The following is a 22494-nucleotide window of genomic DNA, read 5'->3' as shown; positions in this document are numbered from 1 at the left end:
ACTTCTGGACACAATCCCTCCTGGCACCCAGGGAGGCTCCATTCTAAATCCGTCCTTGGAGCTGGTGGGATCCCCAGGTTCTAAGTAACAATTCCCATCTTCCCCCAGGTAGTCATGTTAATTTAACCTGGGGCTTGGAACTTGTGAGTGCAATTTGGGAACAGCACTCACTGGTGAGTACGTGACCAGACAGACTGAATGGAGCAGATGCAGACTTCCGCCCTGTCCAGGGATGGACAGGTGTCCTCCCGCTTCCTCGTGTCAGCTGGATGGCCAAGGACGGGCTCGGCCCAGATGATGTGCCCCTGTGGGGGCCTCACAACTCATCTCCATCCTGCTCTCATCTCCTTGCAAGGACAAACCAAGAGGGCAAAAAAGTTACAGGCTGGTGAGCGTGGCTCAAGACAAGGAAAACCTTCCCAGCACTGACATACACCCCTCAGAGCGGAGTGCGAGCCTCACGCAGTCATGAGTTCTGGGCCCCGAAGGCCACCCTGTGCTCTGTGCTGTACAGCCTGCTCCCAGAGGGGCGAGGCCCGGCTACCTGACTGCTGTGGCCCCTTCCAACTAAAGATGCCAAGACTGCTGTGTACGGAGGTTCCTTACACTGACATCTTGTAATCCCCTAAGTCTGGGGAACTAGGGGAATTGCAGATGTCAAGCTGCTGGAAGTCATTTAGATCAGAAAGTGTCCTCGGCGACCATGACCCACTGCTGAGTCCTGGCATGGAATCAGGATCAGCGTCCACCCCCAGAGTCTGGATGAGGGTAGAACAGGCAAGCGCAGCGGGAAAGGGGGCTGGGGAAGGTGGTCAGGAAGGAGGAGCCCCAACCTTGGCTCCTCTAGAGCCAAGTGCCTCTGTGCTGAGAGGCAGGCGAGCTCCTGGAGCCTGGACACACTCACTCTGTCCAGGCCCCTCTATCAGAACAGCAACAGCCTTCTTAGCTTTTGGATTGAGCAGAAGAGGGGTCCAATGGACGCCCAAAGCCGTGCTGGCCACAGAGGCCCCACCTGCTCCTGTCCTCCATCCAGGTGAATCGGCAGCCGGCCCTTTCCCTGAGGTGGCTGGCAGGATGGTGTGGCAGAAGTGGACCAGCCCCCAACCACCAACCTGTCTGGGGGAATAGACTCCCCAGACCGCAGCTGAGGACAATGGCGCTCATGCTCAGCAGGGTGTCCGTCGGTTAGAAGATGCTGTGGAGGGGGTGTCTTTTCATGCCCTGGTGGCCAGAGACCCAGGGGCAGAGAGTGGCTGCTACCACAGCCCGCTGGCTTTTATGGTTACGCCGCATAGCACACTCACGAGAATGCAGAGCCGCGCTGCTCCCGTACCCTGAAGGGCACAGCCCAACCCAGGCTTTTGGGAGCCCCCCCGCCCACCTGTGGGTCAGTGGGCACCCAGCATGGTTGTATGAGAGAGAAGCTGGTCCTAGAATCAACAATCCTGGCTCTAGCCCCAGCTCCATCCACACCATGTGACCTCGAAAAAATCATCTTTTTTTGGTGCTAAATTTCCCCAGCAGTAAAAGGCAAGCTGAGTATCTGCCCCTCCTTGTCCTTTGGAAAGGTGGGAGGACCAGACAGGCCTGAGTCAATGGAAACCACAACCACTTTCCAGCTACGGCTGGGGGCTCTGCACGGCCTCTCGCGAAAGGAGAGGGAAGGGACGAGAGGAGAAAGCACAGAGACTCGAGCTGTTTCTCAGACTCACCGATCCATCTCATCAGAGAGGTCAGGATCTGCAGGTACTTGGTCTTCTGGACGTCAAAGAAGGTGAATGGTCCGAGGAGGAGAGTGAAGATTGCCTGGGGGATGGAAACAAGAGTAAGGGGGATGCAGGCTGCACTTGAAGACCGTCTGCACGGGGAAGACGCTGCTGCTCATGTGGCCTCTGCCCGCAGCTAAGGCCGGGCCTGACTGGGCACACCTGGACTGGCAGAGGCTCCCTGGGGTCACCTTGGGTAAGTGCCAGCGCCAGGGGTGGAACAAGAGCTCCAGAGCCATGCTTCCCTGCTGCTGCTCACATGGACTGTGCTGACAATGCTGTGCCTCCTCGGCAAGGCCCAGGTGTTGTTCCAGGGATGGAACATCCTGCTCTCTTCAGCAAACACAGATTGATGATCCACAACGTGCCCACCCTCGAACTGCCCATGAGCATGGGCTAGAGACGGAATGGCAAGAAGGATCCAAAAGAAGCACCAGCCACGTCTCTGGCTCTCGGTTTACTGGGAAGAAAGGACACAGTGGGGAGGGGCCCCAGGAGCCCTGACGAAGCCTCGCAGGAGAGGACACTTCTTCTGAAGCGCTTGGAGAGGAGTGATCGGGATGTGCATGGGCCACGTTTTTGGCTTCGAGAGGAGAAGCCTGGAGAACGAGAGCCCCTGGCTTTCAGGGCAGGCCCCTTGGAAGTACCCAGGATGACCAAAGAAGGGAGGTGCATCTAGGAAAACCAGGGCAAAGAAGTCCTGGGCTGAGAACGGGACCCAGGCAGAGAAGGGGGTGCTGATCGGCACGGATCCTCTCGTTTCTCTTTGGAGAAAAGGGGAAAGTGTTGACTTAAAAAATGAAAGTCTAACTCTGTCTCAGAAAACTGGTCTGTGGGAAATGGGAACCTTCTTTGCAAAGGAAAATGGGGGTAAACGTGACAGAGCAGAAACTGGGGTGTGGGGAAGGTTAGGATTTCCATGCCAAATTGGTTGCTCAGGGAGTAGAGGAATTAAGAGCTGCTCATTGCAGTTAAGATGATGGTACCATTTCCAATCTGCCACTCGGAAGCAGTGTGAGGCATCAGACCTTATTAACATTTACACAGTGCCATTTTATCACGTTAATGCTAATGACGCTCACCAGAGATGCGGCAGGCGGCTCGGAAGCCTGAATGAATGTGGGGAGAGGGCCCACTCAGGGAGTCGGGCTCTGGCCTGTCATCCGGGTGAATCCATCACAGCTGCTCAGCCCTCGGCCAGCCCCTGTGGCTGGCAGGCGGGAACCCCGTAGAAGGGGAACTGAGCCCGCCCTGCACCGCCCCCCCGCAACCTCTGGCCATAAGGAGGGCAGGATGTGGGAGAAGCTGTGACCCCTTATCCAAGTCCATTATCACTGAGAGGATGAGTGACACGGAGGAGTGAAGTGCCGCTTAAGGAAAGGCTCTAATTAGCTGGGCTGGAGAAGGCGACCTGGCAGTCACCAGGCGCGAAGGACTTTGGAAAGAAGAGCTTTCTGCTGGGGGCCTCAGAACTGGCCCTGCTTCCACTCAGAAGAGGGGAAAGAAGTCTTTCTATTAGGCTTGGGGAGCGGGGCAGGGCAGGGCAAGGCAGAGGAAAGGGCTCTCCTTGCAAAAGCAATGGAGAGCCTCTGCTGTCCCCTCAGCCCAGGGAGAGGAGCTGGGGACACGGTAACGCATGCAGAACGTTAACTCTGGCAGAGCAGGTCTGTACGCAGCACCATCAGTAAGTCATTTAGGAAAATTACCACTTCAGGGAAACTTTCCACTGATGAATTTCTCTTTTGAAGGATGAAGAGGGAGATGTCAGGTAGAAGAACGCATAAACACAGAGCCACCTGCCACAAATGTTTCCAAGTAACTGTGGTCTGCCGGAAACTGGACTCCTGGTGTGCCCGGGTGTTTGGACAGTTCGCCTCTGACTTCCCACTGAAATCATGGTCTGTGGGGGCTGGAGATCCTTGGGGGTGGCTTACGTGGGAGGTCAAATCTCATCTCAGAAACCTAAAGACTGGTTTTTAGAAGGTTCTACACCATAAAAATAGAGGGGCAGCAGAACCACCCCCAAAGGCAGGCAGAGAATGCTCCTGCAGGCTGCCTGGGTCCTGTCCTCCAGGGGCCCTGTCCATGTCTGTCTTTGTCCTCGGCAGATGCTTGTCAAGATCCTAGGACACAAAAGGTCTCATTCTGTAAAACCCTGTATGGATGAATCCCAGCCCGCTGACAGCATCCCTCTATTTAATCAGACGCACCTCTGAAAGGTATTGTAAGTGGTATATGTGAGGTGCCACTTGAGTGGCAATGGAATATGAATCTAGAGGAGTCAAAATGAAGGTTCACACCTGCTTAGTGTTCTCAGACCCAGTCCTGAGGACAGCAGGTCTGTCCTCAGCATGGGAACTAGCAGTGAAGGACTCTTACGGAAGATCTGGCCAATGGCTGCAACGTCCATAGATGGATGATGGTTGGAATGTGGCTTCTTTTTCTTTTAATGCTCAGGAGTACAGACCGACCATAACACTTGGGAAGGCTCAGGGCCCACTTAGTCACAGCAAACATGCACAGACTGCCAAGCAGCGGCCCTTCCATGGGCCTGCGAGCTCACGCATCAGAGAGCACCCAGATGAAGACACAGACTGCGAGCTGGGGCTAATTAAGGAACAGGTGTCCTCTGCAAATTACTTAGAGCCAGAATTCAGCAACTGCAGGAGCAGGCATCCGGAGTGACAAAGGATGAGGATAGAGGCAGTGGCACACGCTGCCACGTCACGGTGTGGCCGCTGAGGTCTTGCGGAGGGAGGAGGGCAGGAGAAGGCATAGCCCCTGTCTCCAGATGGTCTAGCCGGGGCAGTGTCCATCTCTGAATGCACAACAGCCAAGTGTGGTACTTCGTGTTTTCTTTCCTTTTTGAAAAAGGAGACATAAAAAGCCAAAGAGACAGCCTACTCTCTTGGGTCTTCCAGTCTAGCCCATATGACATTATAAATTAGCTGGCTCCCGAGCAATTTTCCAACCCCCAAATGCCATTGATCAGTTCAAACTCAGTCTCTGCTCAAGGACTCTTGTAGCCCAACTCATTACAGGAGGCAGAGACACGAGTCGCTGCAGCCAAGCACATTTCTAAAAAAAAAAAAAAAAAGAAAAAAAAAAAAAGAAAAGAAAAGAAAAAAGAAAACTCTGATTTCTAATAAAATCTTCAAACTGGTCATGGGAAATAAAGTCCGGATGGACCCAGGAGGGTACAAATGGGTCCGTTCAGATCCTCTTTCTTTTTGGGTCAGTGAGTTTAGATGACACCAGAGGCCCCACAGCAGCCTTGCTGAAGTCTTGATGGAGACAAGGAGGCTCACATTCCCAGGGCAATGCAGGCAATGCTCAGCCACAGCTCTTTCAGAACATTCTGGAGTCTACAGCTCAACAGGGCTGCCTGTCCTCCTGTGTCCCTTACATGCACTGCCCACCTCCAGTTGCCCAGGCTCCAGAGTTCCAGCAATTTCTGACTCCTTCCTTGCTTTCTACATTAGGTTCCTGGGGCTGCTATTACAGATGACCACAAACTGGGGGACTTCAAACCACAGATACATGTTCTCTCCCAGGCCAGAAGTGCCCTCTTGCAAGGCAAGGCTCCCAATAGCACCCCCCACAGGACAGAGCCCAGCTCTAAATACGCATTAAAGATGGGGCTGACAGGGAGGAGCCGTTTCTCCAGATGCCACCAGAAATGAGATTTAACCACAAAGCAGGGAGTAAAGAGAGCACCTAATCTCAACCGCAGCCTTCTGTCCCCTGGACAGAATCAGTGACTCAAAGATGTAGGGAAGGGACCCTGCAGCCTCATGGGGACCTGTTGTGGGCTGTGCCTGGAGATTCCCTGGACAGGACATGGCTTTGCTGAGGACCCGGAAGTACAGACACTTGTGCCTGCTTGAGCAGCCTGGCATCTGGGTACCAAAGGCTCAGTCACTAACTGGAACCTCCACTTTCCTCTTGGAGTTGTTTGGAACAGACTGAAGAGTCAGCTGCCCAGCTATGGAATGGGAGAAACAAATGCTGTGCTACTTCTGAGAATGGATCTTTACATCAAGAACGCTCAACTCACGCCTGCTGAGGCTGAGCCGTGTCCACCACCTGCCTCCCTCCTCTCCAGTTCTAACCCTACAGCACACGACACTTACAGAAGAAGGGCTCCGACTCAGCCCGCTTCTGTGTCATATACAAAAGGAGCCCAGGACTGGGCAACGTGTTATGCCCTTTGTTTAACTGCACCACACAGAAGCGTGTGAGTGAGGGTGTCAACATCAGAGCACAGAAGTAAAGCGGGTAGACACTTACCTCCCCATCCCCAAATTTCTCTGCCTATTTAGCTGGTCAGAGAAACAAAATGAAATTTTAAACTTGGTGCCAATCTCAAATTAAACACCCTGTTTAACACACTGTACCATCTCTGGGTCCTACCCTCTGCCTGCGGATCTGTCAGAGCCAATCCCAAGGCCGCATCTTCCCAGCCACTGGTCCTTTGATCGGCCCTGCCCTGTGCTATCAAAGCTGCCCTGTGATAACACTGCTACCCAAGCTGCAGCCCCTCCACACTCTGCCAAGTGCTAACACACACGGTTTCATTTCATGCTCATGACCCCCTGCAAGGTCACTGGTGCAGGTGATGATGCCCTCATCTTACCGATGAGGAAACTGTGGGGGCTGGAGAGGTTCAGTGACACAGCCAGAAAGCGCCAGAGGGAGAAGGGAAGGTCCCCCTCTCTGGCACCCCGTTCCCACATTTTCAACCTCATGCCTTCACCCTCCTGCTGGCAAAAAATCTTCCCCTGTGACCTTCCTCACTCCTACCCGCTTCTGAGCCCTGTTCAAGTGCCAATCTCCTCTGCAAGCTATTTTAATCGTCCCTGGGGGCTCTTGACTGAATTACCAACACACAGTTGATACCACCTGACTTCATTCTGGTGGGCTCTGAACTGCTGCTGTCTCTTGGGTTGATTTTGTGTCCCCAGCAGAGTGTAAGCCCTTTGAGGGCAAGGACTGCATTCTTGTTTGTGGCAGCACCTAGGAAGGCTCTCAAACATGGGATGCTCACAAAAGCTTTGTAAAATGCACTGCATTTGGTGGGGGGAGTGCCTGGTAGAGTGGGTGAAGAGGCAGCCCCAGTCTTGCCAACCTGCCTTGTACACGTTTTCCATGCCTCCTGCGGGGGGCAGTGCCTGACCCGGCAAAGCCAGCAGCACGTGGGCAAGAGTCATGTGCTCTGCCTGAAAACAGCACACGGCCAGGGAATAACTCTTCTCAACACAGCTGAGGAATCGACATGTTAGGATTTTAGGAAACACACACCAAATCAAAACAGCATGGCTCTGAGTTTACCCACGGGCTTCAAGGAGAATGATATCCATCCCTCCATGAAGGAGAGAGTGCACCCGAGAAGAGCCTGGGGTGCCCAGCTCCCCACCATCACCAGCATCTCCAAGATCTCCGCAGGAAGGTGGTCTGGGGTATCTGGCTTCCCACAATCACCAGCATCTCCAAGATCCCCACAGGAAGGGGATCAGACCCCGGTGAACTGTGACCACTCTCAGTCTGCTTGGCTCCCAGAGGGGTGGTGTCTTAGAAGACATTTTCACCTAAAGTGAAGAAGCTCAAGTTCTTCAAAGGAGTGATCCTTTCTAGCCCTGCTTTCTGGAGACAGTGGAGTCAGTGTCCCTACTAGTCACCCACCGCCACCCACCAAAATGCTTACAAGACAAAACTAAAACCCCAAGTGCTGCTGGTCATCATCTTCCCTCTGGCTGGAAGAAGATGGAGTGGGCTGCAGATTCCAACTGGAACTTAGACTTTGATGAAATTCAACAACACTCACAGTTCCATCTCAGTTCCCTCAAAAAAGGGGAAAGAAGACAGAGGGGCTGCTTCCCTGGTAGAAAGGGGAGACAGGAGGCCGGGCATGGCAGCTCACACCTATAATCCCAGCACTTTGGGAGGCCAAGGCAGGCAGATCACCTGAGGTCAGGAGTTCAAGACCAGCCTGGCCAACATGGCCAAATCCCGTCTCTACTAAAAATACAAAAATGAGGCAGGCGTGGTGGTGTGCACCTGTAATCCCAGCTACTCAGGAGGCTGAGGCAGGAGAATGGCTTGAACCCAGGAGACAGAGGTTGTAATGAGGTTGTGGTAAGCTGAGATCGCGCCATTGCATTCCAGCCTGGGTGACAGAGCGAGATCCTGTCTCAACAAAACAAAACAAAACAAAACAAAACAAAACAAAACAAAACAAAACAAAACAAAACACCCACAAGAAAAGGGAGACAGGAGAATGAGGGGCTGAAGAGGGCTGCAACAAAGGACAAATGTCCTAAGAACTTTCTGAGCAACGCCACACCAAAACTAACCCATGGGTCAGAGAGTGATGCACAGTTGCCCTCTGCACCAAGTGACAGAGAAAACATCTAGAAGGGCAGCCGTCAGCCGACTGCTGATTCCCAGGAGAGGGCCCCTCCCAGCCCTGCCTCCTGAGCGAGACTTGAAAAGTGGGCAGTGTCCCATGGAGACAAATGCCAGTGGCCGAAGCAGCCAGCAGTGACCAGGGAAGCACGCAGGCGATGCTTTTGTTCTCATCCTGGAGCAGCAAGGCGGCTTGGAACCGAAGTGGGGCGGGGCAGGGGAGTGACACTGTGACCCGCTGGCTTCCATGAACACTACTGAGGCAGTGGACTAGTTGGTTACTACGTGGGCAGTTCTCTAAATGTGTGCTTATTTCTTTCCCTCTAAAAATATGAGGCTTTTTTGGTTTTGGCTTCCACGGTATAGTGAGATGGAGTTTCTAGAGCCAAGAATTCGGGCACCAGCAGCTTTCTCTTCACTCCAGCTGTCAACTCCCAGAGTTTCAACATGGGAGGCCAGTAGGTCCACCCTGAGCCTTCTCACTCCAGGGCTGGGGGCTGACGGGGATTTCTGTTAAGGTAGCAGGGGTGACAGAGGCACTTCTCACACAGCAGCAAGCCTTGAAAGGTTGAAAAGGGTTACGCTAAACGCACAGGGACCCGTGGGGGCTGACCATGGAGCACTCGGGCTTGGAGTGAGGAGGGCGCAGGGGGGCTCATCTGGGCGGAGGTGGAGCACACAAACCGCACAGCCGAGCTCCCTAATCCTGGAGGTTATTGCAAGCGATAGAAGAAAGGATCCCCCAGACTCCAGGGCTGCTCTTGGTGGGTACAAGGGGTTAAGAGTTAATTGGGGTTAATGGCAACTCAGCATGAACCCATCCCTAAATGGGAAGTGAACTTTCAACACGTCCTTGAAGTGTAGTGAAGAAATGTTCAAGGATTCTATTTTTATTTCTCAAGTGGCTGTGAACGTTTTGGTTTGGAAGTTTTTATTTTCTCAACTTGAATTACAGTATCTGGGGATTTACCCATAGGAAGGTGAGTTCTGAGGCAGTGTGGGTCAGCGGAAGGACCACAGGCTTCAGGGTCATGTGGCTAGGGTGGGATGTGCGTCCTGATGTCCCTGCTAACTGTGAGACCCTTCAAGTTCCTGAACCCCTCAAAGCATGCAGTGTGTGCACAGAAGACATTCAACAGACATGAGCGCGGCTTCCTGACCCCGTGTCAGCACACACCAGATCATCACTCCCATCCAAACATCTCCGTGAGGAACGCAGCACTCCTGAAGCCAAGCAAGGAGCTCCATCCAAAGAACATAAGAATGTTGTCAATACTATTCTTCGTTGTTTTTTGTTTGTTTGTTTGTTTTTGAGGCACTGTCACACAGGCTGGAGTGCAGTGGTGCGATCATAGCTCACTGCAGCCCTGAACTCCTTGGCTCAAGCGATCTGCCCGCCTAAGCCTCCCGAGTAGCTAGGACTACAGATGCATGCCACCACATCCTGCTAAATTTTTTTTTTTTTTTTTTCAGAGATGGGGGTCTCATTATATTGCCCAGGCTCGTCTCAAACTGCTGGCCTCAAGTGATCATCCTGCCTCGGCGTCCCAAAATGTTAGGATTACAGACGTGAGCCACCATGCCTAGCCCCAATACTATTCTTTTCCTTTTTCTTTTTTTGAGGTAGTCTCACTCTGCCGCCCAGGCTGAAGTGCAGTGGTGTGATCTTGGCTCGCAGCAACCTCCACCTCCCAGGCTCAAGCGATTGTCCTGCCTCAGCCACGTATGCCACCACGCTTTGCTAATTTTTGTATTTTTAGTAGAGATAAGATTTCACCCATGTTGGCCAGGCTAGTCATGAACTCCTGACCTCAAGTGATCTGCCTGCCTCGGCCTCCCAAAATGCTGGGATTACAGGCCTGAGCTACCATGCCTGGCCCCCGATACTATTCTACTATTCTTATTTGACTTCCATGAGGTCCACCCAAGTTCAACTATGGTCCAAATGCGTTTTTTTGTTTGTTCGTTTGTTTTTTGGTTTTTTGAGACAAGGTCTCGCTCTGTTGCCCAAGCTGGAGTGCAGTGGCGTGATCATGACTCACTGTAGCCTTGACCTCCTAGGCTCAAGCAATCCTCCCACCTCAGCCTTTTGAATAGCTGAGACTACAGGCATGTGCCACCATGCCTGGCTAATTTTTGTATTTTTTGTAGAGACAGGGTCTCACCATGTTTCCCAGGCTGGTTTCAAACTCCTGAGCTCAAGCAATCTGCCTTCCTTGGCCTCCCAAAGTGCTAGGATTCCAGGCTTAAGCCATGGTGCCCGGCCCTAGGACTATTCTCTTTTGATTTCCATGACCTCTGCCCAAGTTCAACTACAGTACAAATGCTCATTACGACAGTCCAAGTTCTTCCGACCAAACACAAAGGATCATTCACCGTGCAGAAGATGTCTGCCAGAGAAAGAGAGCAGGAGCCGTGTCAGAAACCATGTCGGCAGCCTGTGTGTACCAAATCCCATGAACCACTGTCACGGCTTATTTGCCAAAACTCTGTGACGAGAGGCACCATGCCCTCTAGAGGAGGTCATCCGAATTCTGCAGATGACTGCACTTTCACAAGGAACTATATAAGGATGAGCTTCCTAAAATGTTCTCAACAGGGCAGGGGGTGAGCAGCGCCCCTCCTGAAGACCAGCCCAAGAATGGGCTGATCCAGAGCCTGGGAGGGGATGGGATTTGTGCCAGGACAGGCTGTTGGGTTCTAGACACCAACCCAAGCATGACAGACAGTGCCAATCTTTCCCCCGCCAGTTCTCAGATACTGTGTACCTGATGCAGAGTAAGTAATGAGGACAGGTGGAGGCCGGCTGCCTCCCTCAGTGCACGTCCCTCTCTGCAGCAGTGATTAGTGTCAGCCCAACATCTGCCATAAGGCACTGTTTGAACAAGTTACCATGGTCCCTTGTCCCTGGCTCCCCCTGATTTTCCCAAACCCTTCAACTAGAAGGTCCTTGGGATATGCCTGCTGAATAGACTCCAAGTTTGAAAGATTCAGGTGATGACTGAAGATAGAATTGATGGCTGATGCCCAGATGACTTGGAAGAAGTAGGTGCCCCTTGTGCATTAGAGGTCAGCTCTATGCATCTTGTCATTGGGTCACCACCTTCTTCAGTAGAAAACCATGGCTGCTCACGCCAAGCTGGTAGCCTCATTCTGAATGAGTGAGTGGAGAGACGGAAGATCTATAGCTCTTCCCAAAGGTGGGAGGACACTGAGCCTCCAGGCAGAGTCAATCATGAGCCAAAAATGAAGGTCCCAGCAGGGTGTTCTAAAGCGGCCACCAAGCTACAAAGCAGAGAAAAGAAACCAAATCCACGCAGCAGGAGCTCAGCAACCAGGGGCTGGTCGGGAGGAAAGACCCGTCTCTCTGTCCGGCTAGCGCAGATAAGAATGAACTCTGGGCACCTTCTTGGTACGGGTACAGACTGGCCAACAGTGGGGCGCCTATGCTACCTCCGCTCAGATACTTGTGCAAATGTTATTTGACTCTGATGCTGGGGAGCCTGGAAGAATGATTTCAGGGAGAAATAAACCAGGGGAAAGGTGGATGGATGGTCTCTTTTATGCAATGTTCCCCCCTTGGACCTGGGGGGCCAGGGTTCTCAAGCAGCTCTGGTGCACCGCCTGCCCGAGCTGTTGCAGGTCCAGAACACCACCTCCCAGGATGCAATGTTAGCCTGTTTGTGGCTGGGAAGGAGGCAGCATGAAGGGGATGTGTGAGAGCTTCCCGCACAGAACTGAAGCAGCACCCGCTCTGGGAGCCTGGCCATCCCATGGCAGCTGTGACGCAGGCTGCATGGGATGAGAGCTCCTTGGACTCCCCTGTGCTGGCTCCAAGAAAGACAGGGAGAGCTGGACAGCACGGGACAGTCCAGAGCCACTGGGGCATCGCTCACGACTCCTGAGGAGCCTGGGGGAGTCTGCTCTGAGGCTCAGCCCTGTCAGCAAGGAGACAACCAGAGGCATCTGGAAGGCAGTTCTTGAATGTTTGACAGCTGAAAACCTTCCCAGATCCCTTCCTCAAACCTCTGCTTCCCCCTTTTTAAGGCAAGTGGAAACAGAGCCAAGAAAAACCCACATCACTTCCTTTTCTGAACCACCTCCTCTGAACACTCCGTACCCCTACTTAAATGACATGCTGAATTTCTTAGTTAGAGACCTGAGGTTTGTAACCTAGCTTTACTGGAGCTCTGGGAGGCAACAAAATGAGCATCTTCTCTCTAACCCCTTGATGGTAAAAAAGGAACATCAGGAAGCTTCCTATCAGGCAGAGTGTGGCTCATAGGGGCCCGTGTGTGGGAGGCATGTGAGGGAAGGCGCCACCCGGAAGGGAGCCTACTGCCATGACCCACTAGGGGCTCCTGCTGCATTGGGTGGGCAGCCTGGCTGTGACTTGCCAGGAAACTGTGGCCACTGCAGGAATGAGTCTGTGTCTGCCCAGAACACATGCTGTGGCCCCCAGGCAGCAGACTCCGCCCAACTTTGGAACCACGAGGAGTCCACACACCTGGTAATACCCTGCCTATTGTCTCCAAGCTTCCAGCTGGGAGCTGGTATTAGGCTCACACTGAGGGGATGCTGGTGGCAAGAGCCCAGCCCCTGAACGTGATACCTTTCTCTACCTTCCCAAGCTCTCCAAGCTTCCCAAGACACTTGAGGCTGATGCCTGTCATTCTAGAGAAGGCTCTGCCCTGGGGCAGGGAAGACTAGGCTCCGAACCAGCAAGTGGACTGGCACTGCCAGGCACGACCAGAGTGCCCAGGCAGGATGGCATCTTCCAAGGCGAGCTCCTCCCTGCAGACACCTGTGCCTTGGTGACTGTTTCCACTTTAGAAAACTGAGGTTGAGAGGGATTCATTTGTCCCAAACCTCACACTACTTGGATGCAGCAGGGATTTGAACCAGGCTATCTTCAGTCAAAGCCTGGTCCCTCTTGAGAGCATTCAACTGCCTCCTTTGCTTACACCCTGATGGAAGGGCTGTCTCCTCTGCCATCTATTCTGTGGCTCCCTCAAGGCTGGCCTCAAGGCTGGCGCCTTCAGGGCAGGAGGACTGGGCTGGCCCAGTGGCCTTGCCTGGCCTGGCTGGTGCTTCCCTCACCCTCTCACTGGAGGACAAGTTGCCTGCCTGTGTGGGCTCTTTCTCAGCTGAAAAACCAGATGGTACCCGATGGTGGGCAGAGTTCCAAGTATTTGATGCCAGAGCTGCAACCTTTGTGGTTTGGGGGGGAGGGGAAGATAAATATTGTGGAAAACCCACACAGTCATTTGCCTAATGATTATGAGCCATCAGGGTTTATAGAGGACTGCCCGGCTCCTCACAAGCCTGATGGAGGGCCACGGAATCCAGCACCTGCACATCCAGGTGAAAAGACCATGGGTTCTGACCTTGACCTAGGAGAGCTTCACAGATGTTACGTGAGGAGCTGGGGTGGGGCAGAGGGTGCATGTGCGCGAGGCTGTGGGACATGAGGAAAAGACCTGTCTCTGGAGCTGGCGCCTACTCTAATCTGTCACTGTCCAAATTTCAGATGCAAATTGGTGGTGGTGGAGAAAGAGATGGGTGGCGAGCCGTCTGTGACTTCATGGCAGTGGACGGATTCCAGCTGCTCCCTTCTACTTCTGCCCCCCAAAGATGGGGTGCCCTGGCCCTTGCGGAGGGGAAGCTTGTCCTGGCAGCGAGGACCAGAGGATGATCCGCCCGCTGGGAAAGGAGGGGCTGGCTGTGCATGGAGTCTGTCTCACCGGAGCAGCAGCCACTAGCTGTGGTGGGCTCTGGCCATCAGCAGGCCAAGGCCCAGGGGAGGGATGTGTGCCAATGCCCCACCACAGGCCCAGCAGTGGCGTCCACCTGTAAGCAGTTTCCCTTATTCCAACCTTCGGGGAGCAACCGCGCTGTGACGGGCCACGCTGGCTCTAGACGGAAAGGTGAACGAAATGCAGCCAGTGCCCTAGAGGAGCTCACAATGAGGCCAAGGAACGGAATAATCATAAAAGCCCAAATAACGCCATGGCAAGGGGTGGGGGAAGAGGGGCCCTGAGCTCAGTGTGGACTAGGGGAACGCTTCTCTGACTCCAAAGCAAAGCACAGGCACGTGGTAGGCCAGAACATGAAAGCACTCGATGTCTGGGGGTGACACTGGTGGCGGGGTGGGGGGTGTCCGGGGGAGAGAGAAGGCTCCAGAATGAGACTAGGGCAGACCATGCCATGTGAGGGAGTTTAGACTTTGCTTTCTGGAGAGGAGCTTCTACAGGGTTTTAAGCAGGGAGACGGCAATCAGATTGACCTAAAATCAGGGTTGACACAGGAAACCTTCATGAGCCTGGGGCAGTTCTGCTGTGAGGGGCTGGGTCTGCACACCAGGGTGGGGCTGTGACGGGCTGTCCCTTGTCATGGAGCCCTGGGGCCGGACACCCCTCCTAACATGATGAGGTTTTCAAAAGGGACTTTGATCCCTTGAACTAGGAGCATAGACAGGGATAGGCAGAGATCAGCGAAGTTCATTCCCATCCTATTGGGACAGAGGAGTGAAAAGGCCATCCTAGGCCCTCCCAGGGAACCTGATGGGAGACAGAGCAAGGGATGCCCACTTTTCAGGGCAGGCTCTAGAGAAGCCTTTCTTCCTCATGGCAGGAGGAAAATGGGAACTGTGAGGAAAGACAGGGCTCTTCTAGAGGGTTTGGCAGTTCTGAAGAGCATGATAACGTCTCTTCCGGGCTCTCCTCGGCCGAGTAAACAGATGCAAGGACCAAAACTTCTCTGGGCGCTACGGGTGTGGTTTACTGGCTATCATGTTTTAGCTTTTGAGATCTCTCGACAAAAACAGCTCTTTTAGTATTTATGCTGGACGTCAAGGAGGAGGCAGGGGATGGGTTCACGGCGTTCTTCTCCCTGGCGGCTGTGCCTGGAGAGGCTGGGCCTGGGTTAGCCTGGGTCACAGTATACCACTATCTTATACCAGTGAGAAGGCTGGGGCAATCCTTGCCTGGCCACATAACTGCTGGGGGCTGGGCTACCACTGCTGGGGCCAGGCTAGGGGTCAACTTGGTCCTCACAGGTCCTAAGAACAAGAGGGCGTGAGAGGAACAGGTGGGCTGTGCCGTGAGTGACAGAGGATGGGGGACCCTCCGGGCCATCAATCTAGCCCCTCAGCTCCCTTGGGAAAAAACACCCACACCTCCAACCACCTGATTCTGTCAGGAATTGAACTGCTCAGAACATTCAATGGTGGCGATGCATGTGCCCACGGGCCTTGGAACCCAAGGCCGCTTGCATCTCCAGTAACCAGCTGGCATCTGATGGCTTTTGGTGCCCAGAGGCTTGCTGTCAATCCCCCGCCCTGCCCTGGGAACAGGAGGAGGCAGTGCCGTCGCCCTCTGCTGCCCGGAGCTTGTGCATCACTCAAGGAGAGGTGCCAGGTGATCACTTGAGGTGTTCTCGGCATCTTCCCTTCCTCGGTCCATGCTCTCGGTGCAGGAAGAGCAATGGCAGTGGGAACGCTCCAGCAGGAGCTGGAGGAAGCGAGGGAGGGAAGGAAGTCAGGTGCCCAGAACACGGGTGCCCTGCAGAGAGGGCTGCACAGGCCCAGCTGGCTCCACCCCTTCTCTGCTGACGTCTGGCCTCGAAATAGACCAGGAACTGAGTAACCTTGGAGGCGGGACAGAGGGGAGACGGCACATCAAGCTGGCTGATTAACAAGCTGTGTTGAAATGGGTTTGAGAAGTGACATCAGCAAGCCCCCAGCTTCCTCCCTAGTCGGGGGTCAGAGTGAGACGTCCTCTCCGGGGAGCTGGCACGCTGTGGGGTACAGAGCCCCCAACCAGCAGCTTCAGAGGAAGCTACAGGGGAAGCCTAGAGCATCACCCACTAGGGACATGGGAGGTACCCATCAGCCGCAGGTGACAAAGCAGCCCCGAGGCAGTGGGCGTGCAGAGCCCCTCTTCTCTCTAGCAGCGCCTTAGGTGTGGACTCCAGGATGTGGCAGCACCAGGCCAGAGACCTGTGGATGGCCCAGCCCCTCTCCTTTCCCTGCAAGAGGCTGTCACGGGAAGACCCTGACAGCTGTCTCCACCAGTGCTGTGGGAAGCAGTTCTTGAAGGAAGACCAGAGTGGGCCTCTCCCTGGGAAACCTTTTATCACTTCGAGAGGTCTGCACCAACAGGTTTTCTCAAAGGGAATAGCACACAGAATTCTCCTCAGAACTGGTTGGAAATGCAGATTCCTGGGCCCCATGGCCTTAGAATATGCTGCATCAGGCCTGGCGCAGGACCCAAGGATCTCCATTTTTATTAAGAGCCCAAAGGCATTCTTGCGCCAGTGGTCGGGCAACCAGATCTTGAGAAACACTTTCCTGATCCAGGGGAAGGGGACCAGCTGGGAAGTGTTCCCAGAGACCATTCACCTGCCTCTCAGGGGAAGCACAGCCTCCCTGCAGAAGTGTGGGAGAAGGTGCCACAACTGCTTGGACATCACAGACCGCAGAGGTCTCCCGGCCTCAGCCAGTGCCCAATACCCGATACAGGGCCCTGCATTCTCTTCCCATCAAGGTGTTCAGAAAATGTTTCAATCCATGGTTGAAGGAAGTTCTTGCCACAGCCAAACTACACATGCCCCGCGGAGGCTCATGACCGTTCTAGAGTCACACTCACATGGGGTATCTGCTGCCGCAACCCCAGTGCCTCCTTTGTGCCTGAGGCTTATGAAAATGTTCCTTGGTCCACTGTCAGCGAATCCACAAGACATCTGGGCTTATGCTAATTCATCCGATATCATCATTAACGTGCACCCTAACCGTTCAGCTCTGTGTAAGGGCCGTCCCAGCTGAGTCCCTTGCACCTCTCTGCTGGCTGTAAACCCTCTGGGGTTCTGTGGCTCCTCTCCTCAAGGCCAGGGTGCACTGCAGAGCGCACACTCAGCTATTTCTTCTCTGCACACAGGTGCTGCTTTTGAGCCAGTGTGCAGGGCCAGCACTGCTGGCTGCGACACCGGCCACACGGAGGATCATGGCTATTTCTTTAGAGTGAGTGCTTTATTTAATTAAACAATTACTGCTAGGGCCCTGGAGCGCTATTTAGAAAGACATCAGGTTCTGCTTATGATATGCCCCCTGTAACAGAGCAAGCATCGTTCAGGGAATAGCACAGCCTCACAAAACTTGGCAGGGCCACCACAAATGCCACAGACTGATCTACAGGATAAAAGGAGTAGACAGACACGGAGCAGAAGAAAAACAGTGTGGTATATACAGTTTTCATTTTAGTTAGCACAAAATATTTAAGAACATTCCACGTTACTCTCAAAATACTGGGAGGTTGCTAGATTCCACAGACTATGGAGGTTTTTTGGCACTTTTTTTTTGTGAAATGAAGAAAAAAATAAAAAATAAAAAAAGGTGGCAGGGAGAGATCTGAAATCAACAACTGGGATGTACCCTTAACAAATATAATAAAATTATTTTTAGTTCTTTGCCCAGAAATGGGAGTTCTGGAAGCAGAGCGGGTGCAAAGTGTGGGACGGACTGGGCTGTTGAGCTTTGGGAGTCTGCCCGGGGCTCAGTTTCTCCAGGGGAATGACGGGAAATGCGTGTGCACACACGGGTCAGTGGCCAGGATCAGCCCAGGTAGCCTGGGAAGCGAGGCACACCGGGTTTTTATCCCTGACTGCACCACTCACAAACAAGGAGGGCTCAAGCCTTGAGCTCAGGGTCTGACTGGGATCAGTATGAGACCTGCAAAGAAACAGTCCTGAAAAAGCTCAGCGCAGAAGGTCCCCAGCAGGAATGGATACTCCCCCACAGAGCCCTACTTGGAAGCTTCCCAACCAAATTGGCCTGTGCACAGGTGTGGGGCTCGGGTATACACTTATCAGGCTCCGCGGAGCTCTCCCAGCTCAGGGATGTGGATGGGGAGAGGGGAAGGGGCATCACTGGTTATTTCTTTCAGGTGGGCTGCCTATGATATCCACCCTAAGCCCTGTCTGCCTGTTTCTCCAGCAACATGAACTGGGCTTTGGGGTTCTGCACCTTTGCATATGAATACACGGATACCTCCCTTTACACAAGAGAAGGGATCCTAAAGTTGTTTTATAAATGCTTAATTTTCACAGAATAACATTTTAAATACACTAGGGAAACTAACTACTTAAGAGAAATCTGAAGCAAATCCTTCTGTAAAGTAAGGAATCACTTTGTAACAAGTAACTACCCTCCCAATTTATTTTATACCTTTGGATTTTCATATAATGGGGTTCCTAGGAGTTAAGAATGGTGGGTGTGTGGGGGTCAAGATCATGGCAACAGATCATTTCCCATCTCCATTCACTTCCTGGGTAAACTGGTGAATGGGGGTGGGGTGAGGGATGAGCAACCAGGTAAGTTACACTGCCGTTTTCCCCACGTGCCTGGGAGTAAAACTGGGTTGCTGTGGGCAGGTGGTCTTTGCAAGGCTGTACTCATTATTTTACAGACAATGGAGATGGGGTAAAGAAATATGGTTTAGGCTGGGCGCGGTGGCTCACACCTGTAATCCCAGCACTTTGGGAGGCCAAGGTGGGCGGATCACGAGGTCAGGAGATCTAGACCATCCTGGCTAACATGGTGAAACCCTGTCTCTACTAAAAATACAAAAAAAAATAAGCTGGGTGTGGTGGCAGGTGCCTGTAGTCCCAGCTACTCGGGAGGCTGAGGCAGGAGAATGGCGAGAACCCGGGAGGCGGAGCTTGCAGTGAGCCAAGATTGTGCCACTGCACTCCAGCCTGGGTGACAGAGCGAGACTCTGTTTCCAAAAAAAAAAAAAAAAAGAAATATGGTTTAGGCTAAGCACCCCAAATCCAAAAATCCAACATCTGAAATGCTCCAAAATCTGAAACTTTTTGAGCACTGACACGATCCTCAAAGGAAATGCTCATTGGAACATTTTGGAATTTTGGATTTGAGATGCTCTACTGTAAGTATAATGCAGACATTCTAAAATCTGAAGAAAATCTGAAATCAGAAACACTTCTGGTTCCAAATATTCTGGGGAAGGGATACCCAACCTGCACATTCTACCAGGGCCAGAGACACCCCACTGACATCCTGTGAAGAGGCTATGTCAGTCACCAACTCAGAAGCAAGAATGTAAGATCCCATCACCCCTCAGGACCTCGACGGAGGCCCATGAGCAGCTTCTGAGCTGGGGAAGGGAGTGGTAGGGGGAAGAAGCCAATGCCTGCTGTCTTGTGACCCCGAGTCCCCCAGTCTGGCACCTGTAGTGAGACCATGGAGGCAGTGGCACAGGGGACTAGGCATCGTCCTCTCAACTGGCGCACAGGTATTGGCCAAGGTGGGGACAGGTCATGGGGCGTGATGGATGGTGGGCATAATGCCAGTCAACCGAACCCACGTCCCTGAGAGTGACATTAAAAACAGTTAGCCGGGCGAGGTGGCAGGCGCCTGTAGTCCCAGCTACTCGGGAGGCTGAGGCAGGAGAATGGCATAAACCCGGGAGGCGGAGTTTGCAGTGAGCTGAGATCCAGCCACTGCACCCCAGCCTGGGCGACAGAGCAAGACTCCGTCTCAAAAAAAAAACAAAAACAGCAACCCTCTCACTGAGCAGGAGGAGAAAGCATGGGCACTGGGGTGAGGGTGAAGGAGGCAGCCACAGAGTAACTCAGGGAGGCGTCACCCAGGTGTCCTCAGCAAGGTGAGGGGATGGGCTGGGGCAACTCGGGGAAGAAAGGAGGGACGGGGGTCTTGCTCAGACAGGAGCAGCAGTGGCGGAGGAATGGGTGGGGTGGTGGGGGCTCACGCTGTCCCTGACTAGGAGTTAGAGAGACAAGCTGCAGTGTGGGAGTGAGTGACAGGCAACCTGAATTTCATTTAGGGAGGGCTGGGGTAGGGGGATGGAAAGCACATGGAAGGACAAGAAGCCATTCCTGGCCTAAGATATATAGACAGCTCCTCAGGAAAAAAAGCAAGCAAGCAAGAACAACACAGGCCTGTCCCTGTATTATTGATTTCCTTGAAAAAGAAAGAGACAAGCTAATCCTCTGAGGTCACCATTTCAGTCTGAGCACGGTCACTGCCTGAAGTTAAGAGTTCACCCAGCATTAGACTCCCAGCTCTGCTTGGGTAGCGGGTATGGGCATGTCCATTTTTGGGGTGTGGGGAAGAAATGCATTCTTCCTTGAAACCCAGTCTCATGGGATGACTGCAGAAAGCTCAGCATGTACGGGACACACAGGACCCGGGACATGCATCTTAGGGGCTCACAACCCCACACCAAAGCTGGCTGAAGAAATCTTGAAGGCTCACCGAGTCCAGCTCCTGGCGGTGGTGGGCACGGGTTAGAATGACTGCACTCAGCGCACCTGCAGTGCCACCAGGTGTGACGGGCATCTCTCCACAGGCGAGAGGGGAGGAAAGAGTGAAAGGCAAAACAAACCCGACCTTTCTAGAGTCTCCAGAACTGAATGAGGAGGAACTGACAAGAGGTGCGTTGGGAGGGAGAAGAAAGAAAAGGAAAGAATATGGACTTCGCAGGTCACCCCAGTGAGCCCCGACATGGTCACCATCCTATTAAGGAGGCACCTGGATGTCCCTGACCCTGGAAACAACACCCCTCCCCCTCCAGGTATCCTGGAGTCTCCTCCTGACTCGTCTTGGTTTGGTGTGAGGCTGAGTCCTAACTCACATGAACCAGACGAGAGGGTGAATGTCGCCCAGGAAGGGACACCCTTGACAGGCTGTCTGCTTTCTGGGCTGAGGGTCCTGCATTCCGTTTCGAGATGGGCCAACCCACTAGACTCCTCCCAGAGACAGCTCACTTACCCTGTCTACGTTCTTGCCGGGCCCTACCCGGGTCACCTTTGCTGTCTGACTGCGCTTCACTCCAATCCCCTCAACGCTGCACAAACCTGGGGGCAGTGTTCACCTGTGTTCTACTGGAGTTGTGCTCTGGGGGCACCACTCATGTTGAAAGCAACAGGAGTGGTGCCTGAGGCAGGCGGCACAGTGTCCCCAGAGTCTCCAAGTCCGGCGAAGTCCCTGCTGCTCCTAAACCTTGTTGCTTCACTAATTTTCCTTCCTCACTGGTCCTGAAGGCCTCAAAGCCACCTCCTGCCCCAGCACTGGTGAGAATAAATATTCAAGTGAAGGCAGCATTGACCCACTTATTAGCAGATGCCACAGCCCCAGGGCACAGTGGCTGACGCTGGAAGAACAGAGACCAAGGCAGGGGAAGGAAGTGTCCTTGGGAAGAGGCACTTAATTCCAACACTACTTGAGTGCCCCGGAAAAGCTGGCCTTGCTATCTAGGAGTGGGGGCACCAAGGCAGACGGGGCATCAATCAAGTCGGTGACAATGATGGGCAGACGTGCAAAGGTGCTCACTCACCAGGGAACATGCTCAGCTGTGTCACCCCAACTGCCTGAAAACGTCAGGCTCCCAGGGCTGATAACAGGTGCCCTGTGCCCCGGCCTGCACATGGCAGCGGGGGCCACCCCCAAGGCGGAGCCTATGGAACTGAGTCTTGGGCAAGTGGAGCAAGCCTGTGTCACCAGGGCAGGACAGAGCTGAGAGGCCAAAGAGCTGAGCTGTTGTCTGTCTGCTTCAGCTCCGGGATCCCAGGAAGCTCCCGTCTGAGTCAGTTTCCCCTCTGTGAAATGGGATGACACTGTGTACTTTACTGTGTGGCTGGGAGTCAAAAGTCACTGGTATGCGCTACACCGATGCAAGGTAAACCGTGGGAGGGCGGGGCACTCACGGCACGCATGGCACTGCCAGGCGGGCACATCACTCCCTCTCCACCCTCACGAAAAGGATATTTTCTCCTTGAGTGGTACTATTTTAGGAGGAAGCCATTTGGTTTTGAAATGGGGACTGCACACCATTTTAAGTGTTGCAAACGGACAAAGGCCAGTGTTGCCATGGGAGAGGGAGCCAAGATGGAATCCTGGCAGAGCGAGAGAAAACAGGGCTGTAGCGAAGGCCTGGAAGGACCCTTGACCCTTCCGGTGTCAACGTGAGCCTGAATCTGAGACTGATCTCACCCTCTAGGAAGAGAGGCTAGCAGACAGAAATCCCCCTGGCCCTCCACTTCTTCCAGAGGGTGTCTGGAGGGAGCTTGGGAAGACTCTCTCTGTCACAAGGGGTGGCAGGTACTGGCCAGGCACTTGCAGGCTGTATCCCTCTCCTGAGTCACCTGTGCCCTGGAGGTGGATCTCACAGCTCCTGTGTTCAAGGCAGGATAGCAGGCCAGGGTGACCTTGTCCTGTCCCAGGGCAGCCAACGAGGGGCCCCCTGCTCAACACGGCCAGTTTGCGGCCGGGTCTCCAGCCAGGCAT

The 22494-nt window shown here is 53.5% G+C and overlaps 1 protein-coding gene across 3 annotated transcripts in view; it reads right to left on the bottom strand.

The window, feature by feature from the left end:
* Positions 1-22494, bottom strand: part of TMEM104 (transmembrane protein 104) — a 64051-nt gene that overhangs the window by 18872 nt on the left and 22685 nt on the right. For all 3 annotated transcript variants that reach the window (XM_025363687.1, XM_025363688.1, XM_025363686.1), the window contains exon 9: positions 1713-1806. In XM_025363687.1, the coding sequence (XP_025219472.1) occupies positions 1713-1806 (94 nt within the window). The remainder of the gene's footprint in view (positions 1-1712; positions 1807-22494) is intronic.

The sequence above is a fragment of the Theropithecus gelada genome, chromosome 16 (genome assembly GCF_003255815.1).
Source record: "Theropithecus gelada isolate Dixy chromosome 16, Tgel_1.0, whole genome shotgun sequence".
Taxonomy (NCBI): domain Eukaryota; kingdom Metazoa; phylum Chordata; class Mammalia; order Primates; family Cercopithecidae; genus Theropithecus; species Theropithecus gelada.
This window is presented reverse-complemented; position numbering and strand designations above follow the sequence as displayed.